General features: G+C 39.5%; 1 protein-coding gene across 1 annotated transcript in view; it reads right to left on the reverse strand.

Annotated features, from left to right (window-relative positions):
• The window catches only part of CTNNA1 (catenin alpha 1), a 185,987-nt gene that overhangs the window by 97,783 nt on the left and 68,003 nt on the right, over nucleotides 1-20,201 (reverse strand). Inside the window, exons 6-7 of the mRNA XM_003782153.2 lie at nucleotides 11,198-11,467; nucleotides 7,124-7,327 (exon numbers count right to left, since the gene is read on the reverse strand). Of these exons, the coding sequence (XP_003782201.1) occupies nucleotides 7,124-7,327; nucleotides 11,198-11,467 (474 nt within the window). The remainder of the gene's footprint in view (nucleotides 1-7,123; nucleotides 7,328-11,197; nucleotides 11,468-20,201) is intronic.

The following is a 20,201-nucleotide window of genomic DNA, read 5'->3' on the forward strand; positions in this document are numbered from 1 at the left end:
GTGGCTGGCGCCTTAGCCGGTTGAGCTATAGGCGCGGAGCCTAAAAGTTTATTTTTAAACTCTGTAACATTATCAGTATCAATTAACATTATCAATAAAAATTTTTTTCAAAAACGTGAGGGGAAATAAAGAAGAAAATTTATAATGCCCATTATCCCACCACCTAGAGACAATTACTAATACTCTGATGTATTTAGAGATTTTTCAAAAGCATTAAAAAGCTCAGACTTTCAGGTCAGATAAATTGGAGCGCAAACTGCATCAGTATGACATGTACTTTGAGCAAGTAATACATCAATCGTGTTATTATGGGGGTAAAATAGGTAATAACATATGTCTCTCAGCCCAATGGCTGACGTACGTACGGTAAGCAGTGTAACAGTAACAGTGTGGACAATCCTGACTAACAATAAAGCTTTAAAAATGGGGAGGGATAAGAAAAGAATAGACCTACATGTATGAACCCACATACCCCAAATTAAGTCTATACACAAAAATAAGTGGTAGGATTATAGGCAATGTGTAATGAACCCAGAACTTTTATAATCAGAAAAAAATTAAACTATTCTAATTGTGAAGATAAAATGATGCAACCACAAAATACTGCAGTAACTAACAAGCTCTTCACAGAGTCCTTCAAAAGCTGGGAAGCGCTGGCTCTGTGAAAGAGATTCCAGGAAGGCATTTGCAAAACTGAGAAAGAATTAGCATCTAAATTGAGCACTTCTCTTCACTACAATAATGATATATATCTTTTCAAAAGATCTTTGAAAGTGAACATTAACTGCATACTATTCATATATTCTCTATCAAACTATTACCCAAATCAAAAAACTTTATACCTTATATATTAACAAAATCAAACTCTTCAGACATATGTCTAGTCCATTTCAAAATATGTCTAGTTATTTCATTTTTCTTTTGGAATCCTACAACTATGTCCAATTTTTTTTCAGGCAAAACAAAGATAAAATGTATACTTAAGCATCTTACCAGCTACACCAATTTTCTTTTGCCTAAAACTACAGTTTTAAGTATAAAAAAATATAAGTTTTAATGGCTACCATGCACACAGACTACTACACCTTTCTGAACATTCAATGAAGAAGCTGATGATAAACTCTTAACTTTTCACCTTCGCTGGTTGGTTATAGTTAGTACTACCCAACAGAAAAATAATGCAAGCCAGAATTTGAATCATGTAACTATGTATGTAATTATCATTTTTATAATATTAATATACACTAAAATAGATAATTTTTCTAGAATCTATAAGTCGAAAGAAACCAGTAAAAATTAAGAATAGCAGATTTACTTAACCCAGTATATAATAAAATATCAATAAAATATTGCTGAGATATTCTACGTTAAATATTAATGTATTAAATCCTTGTGATCTGGTGTGTAGTTTATACTTATAGCACACCTCAATTTGGACCTCTCACATTTCGAATGCTTAATAGCCACATATGGCTAATGGCTACCATGTTAAACAGCACAAAGCTGGAGTGACTCAAGCCCATGGTGTGTTTGTTTTCACCAATTATGAGCCCTAACTCCAGTCAGTCAGACATAACTATGAACTGCTGGGCAAGATTGAGAGCCTTTTCTGTTTCAGACATTGTATTAGGTATTTTCAGATTTGTGGTTTTAAGGGGGTATGGGGATGGTTTTGTTCATTTATTTCCTCAGGGGTTCAGGTTGAAGAGGGGGTTGGTAATAGAAACAAATAAGCTTGGCGCCAATAAATTCTACTATTGGAAAAACACATATCCTTAAAAAGGAAAAATGTATTGAGGGTCAGTATATCCCTTAGCAGAATGAATAGAATGAAATAAAGAATTCAACTATATAAACTGTAAGGCCCTTTGGAAAGCATTTTCACTAGTACTGAAATAAATTCAGAGAATATTGTAACATACCACCAGGCACCTAATCAGCTATACACTTAAAGAATAAAAAATTTTGACCCTTAACCTGAGAGCAAAGTTATAACTCATTAAACTAAGAGTTCGAATCCTAGTTCTATGAATATTTCATGTTTACATACAGAAAATATTGAGAGCTAAAATTTTTTAAATGCTCTGCACAAAAGAAAAAACACTAAATATATCCCTAAACATTAGCAGTAGTGGTGGTTCACTAATTTCATGCACATGTATGACTTTCAATTATGAGAAAAATAAACAAAATGGCAATAACTTTTTTCAAATTTAATTACATTTCAATTTAATTTCAATCCATTCACCTTTAAACCTTTTAAGATTATGACACCCATCTACAGCTGTTTTTCTTTCTCAAGAACACTCACAGACAGGCAAAGCAACTTTAGTTAATAGAGCAGAAACAAATTAAACTTAACCACAATAACCACATTTCATTTCAAGGAAACTTGGAAGTCATTTGTGAAACTACAAGGATCCACTGAAGGGTTGAAAAAAAGCTCTACTGGGTGGCTCCTGTGGCTCAAAAGGGTAGGATGCCAGCCCTATATGCCAGAGGTTCAAACCCAGCCCCAGCCAAAAAAAAAAAAGAAAGAAAAAAAGCTCTACTGTCATGCATTTGTGGCATTTCTATAATATTAAGTAAGAAGGGGTTAAATGCTTTACTTTTTTATCATTATCTCCTCTTACAAGGTTATACAGTAAGTTACCTATACAGCCAAGACTACCCTACAACTCTTCAAAACACACTGCAAACAGGAACATTGGGGCTATTGGCCTCCTGACCCCTGGAACCTTTAGTAGGGAATTTAAAATGTAAAAAACAAAAAACAAAAACAAACACACACACACACACACACACACACCCCTAATTCACCTGACGAATTAAATGTAATTCTAACTCTAATTTAAGGATATCACTTTCACTTATTTCTGAGCACTTGGTTTAATTATTTTTTTGAGACAGAGTCTCACTATGTTGCCCTACGTTGCCCTGTAGAATGCCATGGGGTCAACAGCTCACAGTAACTTCCAACTCTTGGGCATAAGTAATTCTCATACCTCACCCTCCTCCCAAGTAGCTGGGATTATAGGCACCTGCCTCTACACCCGGCTATTTTTTGGTTATAATTGTCATTGTTGTTTGGCAGACCTTGGCTGGATTCGAACCTGCCAGCTCCTGTGCATGTGGCCGGCACCCTGGCCGCTGACCTACAGGCACCAAGGCCACTTGGTTTAATTTTTTTCTACAAATGTCATCTGTGTCCTGAAAGACCTATAAGAAATACAGATACACCACCCACAGCCTCCTCCCCTACCCTCTCTAGAATGTATGAAGGCAAAAGTCTTTGGGTTTGTTCCCACTAATGTATCCTTAGCACCATGCATATCAAAAAAATCTTGATTTCGAGCAGAGCCTATGGCTCAGTGAGTAGGGCACAGGACCCATATACGGAGGTGGCAGGTTCAAACCCAACTCCAGCCAAACTGCAACAAAAAATAGTTGGGCGTTGTGGTGGGTGTCTGTAGTCCCAGCTACCTGGGAGGCTGAGGCAAGAGAATCACCTAAGCCACAGTACTCTACCAAGGGCAACAAAGTGAGACTCTGTTTCAAAAAAAAAATCTTTTTATTTCATTTACTGTCCCCAAGTCAGCTTGATTTATTATTAAGCAAGGATTTACTACTTACTACCACTTCTAGCATTATACTAGATTAATGAAGGAGTATTTTGAATATAGAACCTCTGTAATTTGACCACATGAGGGACTATAACAAACTTTATCAACATGCAGAAGTGGTCAACATAAGGAACTAGGCCTACTATACTGACACATATATATGATGTATGTCCAGTCTGAAAATAAGGTTGACTTGGCCAGGAGCGGTGGCAGCTCAAGCTATAATACTAGCATTCTAAGAGGCCAACAAGAGAGGAGGATCCTTTGAGCTCAGGAATTCCAGACCACCCTAAGCAAAAGTGAGACCCCCTCTCTAGCAAAAGTAGAAAAATTAGCCAGGTGTTGTGGTGGACACCTGTAGTCCCAGCTATTCGAGAGGCAGGAGGATCACTTGAATCCAGGAGTCTGAGGTTGCTGTAACATGGGCTAACGCCACTGCACTCTAGCCTGGGCAACAGATTGGATCTCTTTCAAACAAACCAAAAAAAAAAAAAAAACAAACAAAAACAAACAACAAAAAAAAAACTAATAAATAAATAAATAAAATCAACTTAAGGGTGTGGGCAATGTAAGGAAATGGTCAACTATGGAGGTTACACTACAATTGCCAGCTTTCGAAAGTTTAAAACCTAGTTGAAAGACTTGGCCCACGATAGGAGTTCCTACCCTAACGCTAGTTGCAAAAACTACATTCATAAAGAAAATACAATTAAGCAACAATTCAAGAAGTATATAATTAGGTACAAAACTTCAAGTACCAAAGAAATAACATAGGATGATATAATTTGAAACAGGCTTTAGCAAAGAGATTAAAAATAAATACGCACCTTGAAGGAACAGCAGAATAGGTTTAATATGTAGGAAGGGAATTTCAACACAAAAAGAACAATGAACTACAAGAGCTCGGCCTGGCCTGGGCAAGCAGAAGAGAATGGAAAATGGAGAAAGTGAGGAGAGCCTGAACTAAGGAAATGATGGTGGAGATAGAAAAGAACAAATGTAATAAACCATCGGCAGTTTCTCCACCTTAGTTACACATCAGGAAGCACCTGGGAAGCTTTTAAAAACAACTATGCACTAATGCCTGGATCTCAACTCAGAGATTCTGACTTCTTTGCTCAGGGGTATAATCTAGACATTAGGATTTTTAAGTTCCTCTGGGACTCTAATATGCATCCAAAGTTAAGAATCACTGCCTCAGAAGAAAAAACCAGTGGAACTTGTTAACTGGAACACAAGATGAAGAATGAAGACTCAAGAGGTTGGAAGACTTTAACAATGTGTATCTATAAAACTAACATTAATGAGAGAATCTAAAAAAAGGAAAAAGTGAAAATATACAAGCTCTTCTAGACTTTGAAACTCTATCTACATATAGTAAACAAGTATTAATTAATGCATGCCCTTTCTTTTTTTTTTTTTTTTTCTAGAGACAGAGCCTCAAGCTGTCCCCCTGGGTAGAGTGCCGTGGCATTACAGCTCACAGCAACCTCCAACTCCTGGGCTCAAGCGAGTCTCTTGCCTCCGCCTCCCAAGTAGCTGGGACCACAGGCGCCCGCCACAACGCCCGGCTATTTTTTGGTTCCAGCCATCATTGTTGTTTGGCGGGTCCGGGCTGGGGATTCGAACCCGCCACCTTAGGTGTACGTGGCTGACGCCTCAGCCGGTTGAGCTATAGGCGCCGAGTCTGCATGCCCTTTCAATTCTCCACATACCATATTTACTTGTCTAATATTTTTCAATAAAAATAATCAAAACTTTGAAAATCAAGGTAGAACTCAAACTAAGGAACATAAATCTTCTAGAAAACCTCTGAGATTTCCCTGCTAGAAATTATCTCACCCTCCCCACAATTCCAATGGCCTTTCAGGTGTACCTATGGCACACAACTCCCATAAAATGCACTGTACAGACCCTGTTACCGAAGGAGGATCAATGAGAGCCTCGTTTGATCTTTCACACTGTGCCACATGACATATACTCAATACAAACTGAGTTTTTAAATACTTCACAAAATAAACAAAAACTTATCCTGTGTTGTTTCTGCTTCTTCTAGACCCTTTTACAATTCTAAGCTTTAAGTGTGCTCCATTGCCCTCCCCATTTATCCTCACTCTATCACTTTTTGACAGGACCACTTTTACCTCAGTCAATAAAAGGAAATCAAAGATTTTTACCACTTTAGAAGAGGAAATCTAAAGAAAATTTTCTTCAAGACCCCACAATAATTAAATTTCAGCCTTATATCAAGTATTGTTCTAGTTTTCACTTAAATGCTACTATAGATTGGGCACAGTGGCTCAGTGTTATAATCCTAGCACTCTGGGAGGCCAAGGTAGAAGAATTGCTTGAGCAGGAATTTGAGACAAGCCTGAGCAAGAGCGAGACTCTATCTCTAAAAATAGAAAAATTAGCCAGGCGTTGTGGTGAATGCCTTTAGTCCCAGCTAATTGGGGGGACTGAGGCAGGAGGATGACTTACGCCTAGGACTTTGAGGTTACAGTGAGCTAGGCTAACACCACAGCACTCTAGCCTAGGGCAACAGAATAAGACTGTCTCAAAAAGGAAAAAAAAAAAAAAAAAAAGAATGCTATTATGATCTCCAGGTCTTCAGTATAAATGGGTAACTTCCACCTTTTCTTATTTCCACAGCACGTATAGAAAGTACTATTTGTATGCCACTACAGAAAGAAAGCAGGTTACTCAATCCAGAGACTGGTTAGGAAATTCTAGAATGCAGCAATAGGAACTGATATATCACATCCTCTTCCCCACCAAAGTCTGTTTTCAAAGTGGTTTCCTAATCATAACTACATTGGACACTCCTGTATTATACCACTTCTAGCACCACATATGACAGCAAATGACTGAACATATATGTTCCAAATTACTCCCATGTTTAAGACTGCAACATTGTGAGCCACTCTTCAACTTACCTGTTTTTTTATATTTTCTATGGTTCTCAGCTTAGATATAGATTTTTAAATGTGTCTCACATTTCCACTGTGACTTACCAACCATTTCTTCTATTTGATTTATTTAAACCTCTAACCTCACTTTTCTGAGGTACATTGCCTATAATCAAAACATGGCAATGGCTTTTAAAAACTTAACTGTGCTTTACTAATTTCACAATATGGTAGAAACAAGATAAACACAGGAAAGCACTGCTCTTTATACTAGGAATTCCATCATGACTCACCATTATCCATTCACTCACATAGGCCAGACGTGAACAAACAAGATGAATGCCAAATGAACAAATGAAAAGTATTAAATAGGCAAAACCCATCAGTGATGACAACTTCATATTCTCCCTCTTCCCTTTGAAATGGTTTTAGATAAATTGTATTTGACTACTTCTTTGCCATAGTAAAATACTAGGTACAAAGTCTAAATGACAATGACTATAAATTACCATTAACTTCTCAGATCCAACATGCTATGGAAAACTCATCAAATATAAATACCTAACTTTAAAGAAAAGTTATGATACTCACATTGCCCATGTACTCTGAAAGCAGATCCTGTAGGGCCTGGCGGACAGCATTGCACTCTGCCACAATTCGCTCACGACGGTCATCACGCGTGCAGGACGAATCCGCCATCAGGGCAGCCCCACTAATGATGCTTTCCAGGCGCTCCTCCAAGGAAGGCCTAAAGCGCTCCTCACTGAAGCTCAAGGGGTCCACAATGATTTGTTTCTGCATGGGAAGCATTACAACATGTTAGTGCTCCTCTCTGTTTCCTCCATTATTCAAGAAAGTTAGGAAAGTGTCAATTAGGAATATTAAGATTTAACACAAAAATGCCAAAATCTGAAAGATTATTCTTCTTGGCAAATGAGTGGCCATCCCATGTAAGGTGGCCCATGGTTAATCACTTCTCAAAAAAGGCACTAGTATCAGTATCATCCAGTCAAACAGTACCTGGGTTAAGATGCGATATCACAGATGCAAATACAAATTTATCATGCTCATGTTACTTACTCTGAACATCTAAAGGTCAACCTATGTGGTACTGGTAATTTAAACTATCAAATGAGAATTATATGGAAAATAAAAGTTCTCTCAGGCCAGGCACAGTGGCTCATGTCTGTAATCCTAGCACTCTTGGCAGCCAAGGTGGGTGGATTGCCTGAGCTCGCAGGTTCAAGACCTGTCTGAATCAGAGCGAGACCTTGTCTCTAAAAATAGCTGGGCATTGTGGTGGGCACCTGTAGTCCTAGCTACTTAGGAGGCTGAAGCAAGAGAATCACTTGAACCCAAGAATTTGAAGTTGCTGTGAGCTATGATGCCATAGTGCTCTACCAAGGGTGACAAAGTGAGACTCTAAAGAAAAAAAAAATTCTTTATCTTCCTTATAGAAAAAGTTGAAACCGCTTTGTGTTATTAGAGTTGTTTCACCCCAAAAACTTTTTAAATAAAAATGTAACAATGGCCTCTGACCTCAGTTTCAGGAAGAAACTTATAATGAATTTTTATCTATATTCCTTACCTTACACATCTAATCAAGTTTTAGAAACAATTTAGTCTAAAATTTATATTATGCTTAATTCAGAGACTTTCTTTGCTCAATAACCTCTAGCATTCTGTGAGAGATAATAGCAACCTCCCCAACAAAGTCAATCTGTGAAATGTAACTGCCTCAATAAGAATAAATCCTTCTCTTCTCCCTTTCCCTCCCCTGACTCCACTTAAACACAGCTTTCCCAGTTCTGAGTGAGGTCTGGTCAAAAGTAAGCTATAGCTACAAGGTCAAACATCAACACCCCCAAGATGGCAGCTACTGGCCTCCCTCCAACTTCTCGTGATACAATTTATCATCACACTGGTAAATGTCTGTGAAAATACTTTGGCTTTGATTTTTCTTTATAAGGACTATGTCCTTATTGACTTCAACTTCAGTGCCAAATTTTTTCTACCAAAAGCTTACCCTTTCCCAATAAGTATACATTTCTTTCTTCCCTTCTAAAGAACCTTTAGGTTTTTGTTTTTGTTTTTTTTTTTTTTTGGAGACAGAATCTCAAGCTGTCGCCCTGGGTAGAGTGCCATGGTATAATAGCTTATAGCAACCTCCAACTCTTGCTCAAGTGATCCTCTTGCCTCAGTTTTTCTACTTTTAGTAGAGAAGGGGGTCTCACTTTTTGCTCAGGCTGGTCTCGAACTCGGAAGCTCAAGCAATCCACCCACCTAGGCCCCCCAGAGTGCTAGGATTATAGGTATGAGCCACCAAGAAACTTCAGTTTTAAAATTAAATATATAATAACTTATATTCATTATTAATCTACATTTTGGCTGACTTTTTAACCGAATTAGGTTATTACAGGATTTCCCTGATCAAAAATAGATACAACATGCTTTCTAGCCAATAAAAATGAGGTATGAATCATCATAGAATTTTAATAGAATCACAGAGCTGCAATGAGCCTGAGAACAGTTAGTACAACCCCCTCATCTTACCAATAAAAACTATGGCCCTAAAGTGGTTTCTGATAGATAATGCTCAATTTAAGACAAAATGTGACTCTGGTACTGCCTTAAAACAGACAAACACTTAATACTGCCAAATTTGGAGGGGGGAGGCAGTGCTAGTAAATCATAACATACATAAGAACAGTGCCAGTAAATCGTAACATACATAAGAGTTTGTTTTAAAAAGTAATTTAGGGTGGTGCCTGTGGCTTAGTGGGTAAGGCGCTGGCCCCATATACCGAGGGTGGCAGATTCAAACCCAGCCCTGGCCAAACTACAACAAAAAAATAGCCAGGCGTTATGGCGGGCACCTGTAGTCCCAGCCACTCGGGAGGCTGAGACAAGAGAATCACCTAAGCCCAAGAGTTGGAGGTTGCTGTGCTTTGAGCTGTGTGATGCCACTGCACTCTACCAAGGGTGACAAAGTGAGACACTGTTCCTGCAAAAATTAAAAGTAAGTTAATATTTAAAAGTCCAAGGTAAAAATTCAATTTTAATACCATGTCCTGGCTCAGTGCCCATGGTTCAGTGGTTAGGGCACCAGCCACATATACCAGGGCTGGCGAGTTCAAACCTGGCCTGGGCCTGCTAAACAATGACAACAACAACAAAATAGCTGGGCCTTATGGCAGATACCTGTAGTCCCATCTACTTGGGAGGCTGAGGCAAGAGAATCGCTTAAGCCCAAGAGTTTGAGTTTGCTGTGAGCTGTGACGCCATTGCACTCTACCGAGGGCAATACAGTTAGACTGTCTCAAATAATAATACCATGGTCCTTAGACTTAACATTGCCTTCGTGCTTTATGAAAAATCTTAAATCAGCCATATCTATCAAGGATCAGTCATTCAATCCAAAGTAAAGAGGTAAGACAAAGAAAAGGAAGAAAAAGTAAAGGCCAGGAAAAATGGTTAAAAAACAAAATGTACTCCATTATAATGATTCTATACAGCAAAGCATCCCTGCTTACAAAAGGATGCTGGCCAACTAAACATAATTTCCTTTCTTTTTTCTCCCCCCCCCCACAGTTAGCTTAAAAACCTACAAAAAAAGCTTTTTTTTTTTTTTTTTTGAGACAGAGTCTCACTATTTCATCCTCAGTAGAGCACTGTGATGTCACAGCTCACAGCAACCTCAAATCTTGGGCTTAAGCTATTCTCTTTTCTCAGCCTCCCAAGTAGCTGGAACTACAGGTGCTTGCCACAATGCCCGGCTATTTTTTTGTTGCAGTTGTCATTGTTGTTTAGCTGGCCCAAGCCAGGTCCCACCGACATGGGTGTATGCAGCCCGTGCTCTATCCACTGAGCCACGGGTGTGGCCAATAAAAAAAAAAAAAAAAAAACTTAAGTTGCTGCCATCTACTGGAAGCCATGAGGCATTGTGGGTAAAAGCACAAAATACACTGCCCCAAAAATTAACATTACAGTTGTGTACACAGGATCTAGGGCAACATCTATGATAATGGCACATATGGTAATAACATGGCATTATACTATGAAAGTAGTTTAATTTGCTTCCACTTTATTAAATTTTTTGCTCATTATTCCAATTTAGTCACTGAGAAGGGCGGCCATAAAGTTCGTGTGCAATTTAAATAGTTACAAAAATTCCACACGAAATTTATGGCCACTCTGTGTATACAGACAAACAAGTTAAGACTAAGATGATGGCACTTTTATTATAGTCATTTATAATGTTTCCTACTCTCCTGATATACCATGAGTCCCTAGCAGGGGCATACCTACACGTACTTTGTTTCTCTGTCTCCCATAGCTACAATTGCCAACAGGCCAAAATCTTGACCAAAATGAACCAAATTCATATCCTCAATAAAGAATGACCTCATAGGAAACACAGGTCACATAAAAGAATCCAAAAGTGCAATTCAAACTAAAAAAAAAAAAGGAAAAAGAAAAAAGATCAATGCTTTAGGCAAGGTTTAAGATCAAGTAGGCTGATGAGTCATCATTTCTTACAACTTAGATTACAAATCTAAGTGGAAACTGAGCTACCATCAGAAGCCTTCATCACATTTCCCCAGAAACCTATTATCTTTGGGGGTATAATAAAGAGCCTGAAGTTTCCTCTCAACCATAACTTACATCAAAGTTATTGAGTGCATATGCCAGTTCTCCTCCACCTCCTCCCTGGTGCTGAGAGGCATCATCTGAGGCAGTGGCCTGGGCTGCGTTGGAAATGCCTGTGACTGCTTGCTGCAGCTGCTTATATATCAGGTCCCTGTTGGCCTTATAGGCTGCGACATCGGGGTGCTGTAGGCATGCCTGGGATGCAGTATAGAGGATTGGAACATTTTTCTGCAGGATTCCTCTAGCTGCAGCCATCTGATCACGATGGCCAACATCTTTCAGTTCCTACAAGAGGAAAATAAGAAATTAGTACACTCTTTATACAGATTCTATTTATACATGTCAAAATTTGTTAGTAAATTCTGAAAAGTTGAAAGCATTTCTACTAATTAGACATTATTTTTATTAACAATCTGACTTGAAAGTTAATTACAAAGGATATGGTATGGGAAGACTTTGAGCTTTGGAATCACATAGACCTGGATTTAAATCTCCACTTCTACTTTTTCCTGGCTATTCTGTGACTTTATTTTAAACTCTCTATGTTCAGTTTCTCCTTCTATAAAACAGTACCTCTCTTATTGTTTTGAGGATTAAATGGGTTAATACACATAAAGCACCTAGCACAGCACTAAGGCACTAAATAAAAGATAAAACCTAAAACTACCTAGTATCTTGATTACAACTACATACATATACACACACACACACACACACACACACATATATTCCTATTCCAAACAAAACAGAAATATCATGCAGAAACACATCTAAACAGAGTAAGGTTTATTATGAGGATTCATTAAGTTATACGAGTTCATTATAAGAGTTTTGTGAAATCTGAGAGGGAGTACTACAGGTCTGCATGAACTATGCAAAACAACTAGGTAAGGATATGACAAGGCTATTCTCACAAGTACACAACTCCTCTCTCCTCTCTCCAAAGACCACCTTAAACCTTAAGAACCATACTTTCCTTACACAGTACAATCATACGTTCACAGGTCATTAAGTCACAAAACTGAGGCACATTGTGCTTCATGACTTCAATCCATGATTATAATACCCAACTTAGATGCCGTCTTAAGTTAATATGTTCTTTTTTGATTTCTTCTACCTCATAATTATCATCTATAGTTTAAAGGATATAAGGTTCCTGGCATCACATCCACTAGCAGCATCTACTTGGCAGGGTAGGTAGGTAATTAAGTAACAAATAAGTGATACCAACAATAAGCAAGATCTAGAGCCAGTGTTTGTGGCATCCCATCATTACTTAAACTACTCAGAGAAAAAACAGGTTCTCTTTAGTAAATGTGGGGGACCACCACCATAGAAGAGCAATATAGGTAGTAACTCCTAAATGACCACCATATCTATGCCAACTGTTTTACATATGATCATAAAAGTTCAATGCAAAGTTACCAACTAAATCTAAGAGTATAAATTTAAACATTTTGAATATTATACATGTAAACAGAGGAAACTGACTAAGTTAGAAAGGACAAATTCAATTATTCAATTCAAAGTCTTATTACTTAGCTATTTAGTAGCTCATCTTTCTAGACGAGGACCTAATTAAAAATTAGAAACACCAAGCTGGATTCTTTTTTTCTGAAACTTTATCTCAGTATATATTTTAGGGTGGCATCTTTATTCAAACCTTGTATAATATGACAGCTTACTTTTCCTCCTAGAATTCTTTTCTCATTTGGAATCTAAATTTGTAAGCAATAGCTCACAGCACTCCAAACACCCTATAGCACACTACACTACAATATCTAGAAACAGGACCCTGTGGATTTATAGACTCTGTGATCATTTTAAGACTCAAGCTACAACAAGGGACTATGACTAATCATTACACTTGAACAGCTAGTGCACATGTTTTCTGTGGCATTTTCTAAATCTCTTGCCCTCGCCACAATCTCAGGGACTCTAAGTCTTCTAGGGAGGCATTCACCTTTAAGTACTTAAATTATCCTGTTTATAAAATGCTTTACAATCAGCTTTGGCATTCATCCTAAGTATCTATAACCTCTTATAAGTTACCAGAGATACTCATGGTCAGCTAAAGTTAATAGGTGCCAGGATTACTATTCAACACCTGACTTCCCTAAGCCACTGCTTGGTCAGGTATAATAAACTTTTATTTTTTCAAAGACTACATTGAGCTAAAGATTCAGAAACAGGACCCTATGGATTTAGAGCATTGGTGATCATTTCAAGATTCAAGTTATGACAAAGGGCCAGGACTAACCATTACACTGAAACAGTAGATAAAACACATCCTGTGTGGCATTTTCTAAATTTCTTGCCCTCACTACAATGTACCTCTCTGATAGATTCCTATTTACCTAATCTATCAAATATGGGGGATATATTTTAACCTGTGATGAAAATGACAACTACACACTATCATTTATCCTAACTGCTAAAGAGTTCTATTTTCTTTTTAGAACTGCTTTTGCCTTAGCACAAAGAAAGTAGATTTTATAAGATAAGAAAGCATGGCTTGGTGCCTGTAGCTCAAGTGGCTAAGGCACCAGCCACATATACCAGAGCTAGCGGGTTCAAATCCAGCCCGGGCCTGCCAAACAATAATGACAACTACAACAAAAAACTAGCCAGGTGTTGTGGTGAGCACCTGTAGTCCCAGCTACTTGGGATGCTGAGGCAAGAGAATCACTTAAGCCCAGGAGTTGGAGGTTGCTGTGAGCTGTGATTCCACAGCACCCTAACCAGGGCAACAGCTTGAGGCTCTGTCTCAAAAATATGTGTGTGTGTGTGTGTGTGTGTGTGTAGAAAACAGACACTCAACAGGGCAGCACTGCTTATTGTAATAAGAATAATCATCAATCAAAAGTATTATTTTCCAGATGTACATTGCTGATAAGTAATCCAGATTACTGAGAAAAGTAATCTATTATAGCTAGGCGTATGGAGGGCACCTGTAGTCCTAGCTACTCAGGAGGCTAAGGCAAGAGAATCACTTGAGCCCAAAAATTTGAGGTTGCAGTGAGCTATGATGCCATGGCACTCAACCCCAGGGCAACTGAGTGAGAGAGAAAGAAAGAAAGAAAAGAAAGAAAAGAAAGAAAAGAAAGAAAAGAAAGAAAGAAAGAAAGAGTAATCTATTAAACAATGTAATACATTCCTTATGAAATCAGAGTCCTACGGTCTACTTTAGCCAATTCCCCAAGTTCACCAACTCAGTTATAGTTCAAGCAGACTCAGGAATAGCAAAACAGAAAACATAAAGAGGAAATAACTGCTTTCAATGTAATTTGAACTATCCCCCCCATGAAGCGACCATGAAATAGAAGCTAACTTCTAAGCAATCTATAACATTATCCCTATCCAAAAATTGAAAATTCAAGTGAAAGTTTCCTCATTTGCCTCTTAATATAAAATTGTAGCCATAGATATATTTGAAAATGGTGCTTGATCAAACAGCCTAACCATTTTATATTGTTTATAAATAACAACACTGACAACGTCTTTACTGATGCTTCTGTTCGAGTAGGATATTTTTTTCTTTCTTTTTTTTTTTTAAAGAAAGAGTCTTGCTCTGTTGCCCAGGATGGAATGCAGTGACCCAGTCATAACTCATTGCAATCTTAAACTCCTGTGCTTAATTCTCCTGCCTCAACCTCCCAAGTAACTGGGAATATAGATACATACCACCATGCCCAGCTAAATTTTTTATTTTTTGTAGAGACAGGGTCTTGCTATGATGCCCAAGTTGGTCTTGAATTCCTGGCCTCCAGTAATCCTCCTGCCTTCCCCTTGTTTTTGGAAAAAATGATCATGAAAGTCAAGAGTTCACAGATAATATGAGAAGCATTAAGTTCTCAGCAAATATCTCAACAAGCTCTCAATACATGAGTGGATAGAATATAAACATCAAAGCACTCTATTGCTATCATGTTGGGAAACCAAAGTTGACAGTGTGAGGCAGAAGTGGTCCTTTCCATAGGACCCAGGGTTGACACCAGCCCATCCTTATCTCTGCTTATAGCCAAAGAGAAGCTTGGAAGCTAATGGAAATACAACACTTGCAGTCAGCAAATAATATTTCAGCCCAAGAAAGTAACTGATTAGGGCCACACTTAGAATCCCATTCTGGGAAGGGACCTGCAGTACAGCAAAGTGGCTCATGCACTCATTCATTAAACAAATATTTACTGACCACTACTATATTCAGGCAATGTTCTATTCTATATATGAGATTACAGGAGCAATTAAAACAGACAAAATCCCTGTCCTCTGAAGCCAGACAAAGTACAAATACTAGCTCTACCACTTACTATTAGATAGTAAGTGCCTGATTATATAACCTCTCCATGTTAACAGTTACTTCATCTATAAAAATTAGTATGTGGTCAATTATAGTATCTACCTTATACTACTTTGTGGATATTAAATGAGTTTACATTTATAAAGAGTTTATTACAGAGTGATGTCAGTAAAATGACAAACACTCAACCCCCCCTTACAAAGATGCCAAAACAAAGAATTAACAACTACATTTTATTTATTTATTTACTCCATCTCCTCACTGTCACCCTGGGTAGAGTGCCACAGCATCATCACAGCTTACAGCAACCTCAAACTTTTGGGTCTAAGTGATCCTCTTGCCTCAACCTCCCAAGTACCTATGACTACAGGCATGTTCCACCATGCCCATATAGCTTTTTCTATTTTTAGTAGAAATAGGGTCTCACTCTTGCTCAGGCTGGTCTAACTTCTGAGCTCAAGTACTCCCCTTGCCTGGGCCTCCCAGAGTGCTAGGATTATAGGCATGAGCCACACACCCAGCCTAAACAACTACATTTTAATAATAAATAAATAAGGGTGCTCCAGCCTGGGTAAGAGCTCAAGACTCTGTCTCTAAATAAATAAATACAGTTGACTGTCTCCTTAAGTTGACCTAACTTTCATAAACCAGACACGCACCATGCATATAGATAAGTAGAGTACCTAATTCCTTATGTTGACCACCTCCCTATGTTGAGCAGTTTGTTACAGTTCTTTGGTGGTCAATAGAGAATGGAATGAAATGCCAAGCCAAGATCAGCTGAGAACTAGGAAGAACTCCTTCCTATTGTAAGGAGGTAAGCAGAGGATCCCAGAAACCCCATCAACACTTTGGACACATACAGACCTCACCTACAGGGTCCTCACTGGCACAGGTGAGGGAACTCCCTGGAGTCCACATAGCTATACTCTCCCCAAGAAGGAGCTGGCACTGTGTTCTGCTGCCTGGGGTCTGCCCGCCCACTGCACTATATATCTTGGAATTATAACTATGGGGGATTTGTCTTGCTCCAGGGGCAAGTAGTCACAGATTACCTTCATCACTAAGCTTCTATCAAACTACCCTAGCCCAGTGGCCCAACATCCCTAATCTGAGCTGTTATACCCTTCCTTGTAAGGCCAAAGGGAGGTGAAGTCACTCCATCTTTCACTCCCTCAACCCCTTCAGACGGAAGCTAAAGTGATAGCCTACCTCATGAGAAAACAGTAGTATGCCCGCTTAACTAGTTCCTAAACTGAAGCAGTGGCCTGATTCAAGGAAACCACAACCAGAGTGGTCATATGCCCATGTGCCTTAATTGAAATAGTGCCCATATCCTAGGGAATCAGTATATATATAATCCATGCAGTTACACCCCCAAGACTGAGTTGCAGTAGCGCACAGGTAAATTGATGCCTACAAGGCTGAGCTGAGCAGCTGTGAATGCCAATGCTCAGCTGACAAAGCACCCCACTTCTAAAGGAAATGGAAACGGAGCAGTGGATAAGCTGAGCCACTCTGCCCTACGGGCCAAACAATTGTAGTACTCTGCTTTCCCGGAGCTAGAAAAACCCTCCTAGAGTTTGAGATGCTGAGACACTCCTTTCCCTCCCCTCTCCAAAGCCCAAATGACAGATGTATTCCACCATTCTGGAGATTTGCTGCTACTGCATCTGGCTTCACAGAATCTAGGATACTCCTGAGCCCTACTTTTCAGGGGTATAGAGTCCCTACCACACAGTGCCCAATCCTCTGAGCCCAAAGCTGCCAAATGAGCCTTACTGGCTTAGGTTCCTGCCCCCAGGCCCAAACCCTCAGAGTACCCCTTCATCCCTCAAGTTAGGCCAGTGCTATGCCCTATATTCTAGGGTTAAAATCACAGCTACAACCTAGGTTCAAGCTGCTAGAGGATACCTACAGTCACAGATCTGGCTTTATGTCACAGAGAACAAACCTGCAGTCCAAGACCCAAGTGCCAAAATAAGTTTGCAAGACCCTGAGCCTAGAACTCCAACACAATAGCCATTCCAAGTACCTATACCCTCAAGCCAGCACTGCAGCAGCTGTTTGTGTGCGCTATGCCAGGGTTGACAGAAAGAATTTCCTGGCTTGGTGCCTGTGGCTCAAGTGGCTAAAGCGCCAGCCACATACACCTAAGGTGGCAGGTTCGAATCCAGCCCAGGCCCACCAAACAACAGCTACCACCAAAAAATAGCCGGGCATTGTGGTGGGCACCTGTGGTCCCAGCTACTTGGTAGGCTGAGGCAGGAGACTTGCTTGAGCCCAGGAGTTGGAGGTTGCCGTGAGCTGTGATGCCACAGCACTCTACCCAGGGGGACAGCTTGAGGCTCTGTCTCAAAAAAAAAGAATTTCCCCCAAGCAAGTCTTTCCATTATAGGAAAAATGAGATATGAGGACCCCAAAAGCCCTTGACAATAAAGACATTAACAACCTAAGCCACTACTCTATGCCACAAACTTCTACAGCCTAACCCCCACTGAAGCACCAACAGTTACTTGTGATGCTGACTACAGCTGAATAAACTAGAGGCTATATCACTGCAACTATCAAAAACAGAGTCACCACATTTTTCCTCTCTATCACACAAAATCCAATTGCAAATGAAAGTCTTTCTCTAAAAGCCACTCTAAAAAGTTTGGAAGAGGCAACTATTGCAGAGATATCAACATAGTGACATGAAAAAGGCAAGGCATGGTGGCTCATGCTTATAATCTAAGCACTTTGGGAGACCAAGGCAAGAGAATTGCTTGAGACTGGGAGTTCCAAACTAACTAGCCTGAGCAAGAGCAAGACCTATATCACATCTCTACCAAAAAACTAGAAAAATTAGCCTAGGCTCAAGTGATCCTTGTACCTCAGTCTCCTGGGACTACAGGAGACTATAGCATACTGTAGGCCTAGGAGACTGAGGCAGGAGGATTGCTTGAGCCCAGTACTCTGAGGTTGAAATGAGCTATAATGATGCCACCGCACTCTGGCCTAGTTAATAAGAGTAAAGCCTTATCTTTTAAAAAAAAAAAAAAAGGTGGTGCCCATAGCTCAAGAGGCTAATGTAGGAAGAATTCCCACATAAAACTAACTAAATGAAATGTGCTCTTTTAATTCTAGAAACTTGAGCGAAAAAGACTCGTGAGTACTATGCATCTTTGTTGAGGCCTAGGGACCTGGGAGAGCATGGCGGGGGCCTGCAGGCAAGGCGTAACAGCCTCCTACATGGAACCCTGACTGTGTAGTCAGTCAGCCTGCCAGATAAGGGTTGAGATGGCCCATGTGTGCAGGGGACATGACTCAAAGGTTGATGCGAGTGAAGGAACACTCCACTGTAATGGGGGTGCCTCCAAAGCCACAGGAAACAGAGTCATTGAGCCTGTTTCTCAGAAACTTAATTGAGTACATGACATGGAAGAAAAAAATGTTTTACTCCTCTATTTATCCTGACCTTTAACTTTGACAACAGAAGTCAGATACTGTAGGGTTGTTTTAGGTCTTTAGAGAGGAATAGCTTGAGGCTGGTCTTAAGATGGTTATCTTGGCTCGGTGCCTATAGCTCAACTGGCTAAGGCACCAGCCACGTACACCTAAGGTGGCGGGTTCGAATCCCCAGCCCGGACCCGCCAAACAACGATGGCTGCAACCAAAAAATAGCTGGGCGTTGTGGCGGGCGCCTGTGGTCCCAGCTACTTGGGAGGCGGAGGCAGGAGACTCGCTTGAGCCCAGGAGTTGGAGGTTGCTGTAAGCTGTAATGCCACGGCACTCTACCCGGGGGGACAGCTTGAGGCTCTGTCTCAAAAAAAAAAAAAAAAGATGGTTATCTTACTTTCCCAAACTTTCTGTCTTTTGTTTGAGGCTAGTCTTAAGATGGTTATCTTACTTTCCTGGACTTTCTGTCTTTTCTATAGTTTAAGAATAAAGGATGTTAGGATTATTGATAATGATGATAATATGATAGTTTATATTATATATATAAATTATATATAATATATTATATACAATACATATAAATTATATATTTATAATGTAATTAATATTATAAATTATTGATAATATTATAGTTTCAGATAAGAATAAAGGATGTTAGGATTATTGATCAATTATTGATAATGTTAGGATTACTGATCAATGTACATGATTAGTTTACTATAAAAAGATGCTGAGAATAAAGACATTTTGCTACTGCCACCCAGAATAGTAGTAGTTTCTTGCTTTCATACAATTCCAGGAGTGAGCGTGCACCCATAGCCAAGCCGTCCTTCTCTCCCTGCAAGAAATCACAACCCAACAATTGGCGTAGTCAACAGCTAAGGCGCCAGCCATATACACCAGAGCTGGCAGGTTTGAATCCAGCCTAGACCTGCCAAACAACAATGACAGTAACAACAAAAAAATAGCCGGGTGTTGTGGTGGACACTTGTAGTCCCAGCTACTAGGGAGGCTGAGGCAAGAGAATCATGCAAGCCCAGGAGTCGGAGGTTGCTGTGAGCTGTGATGCCATGGCACCCTACCTAGGGCAATAGCTTGAGGCTCTGTCTAAAGGGGAAAAAAAAAAAACTCCCTCACAAACAACGCTATGTGAACTGGTGCACTGTTGTGATCCAAGAGTTGTACTTTTCTCATACCAAGATTTTCAGTTACAATTTCCCTAACTTTTTCTATTGATGTTTACTTGGCCTGCTATGCTTCTCATACCTGATGATTTTG

Source organism: Otolemur garnettii, unplaced genomic scaffold (assembly GCF_000181295.1).
Source record: "Otolemur garnettii isolate 467f Iridium unplaced genomic scaffold, OtoGar3 scaffold00003, whole genome shotgun sequence".
Lineage (NCBI taxonomy): Eukaryota > Metazoa > Chordata > Mammalia > Primates > Galagidae > Otolemur > Otolemur garnettii.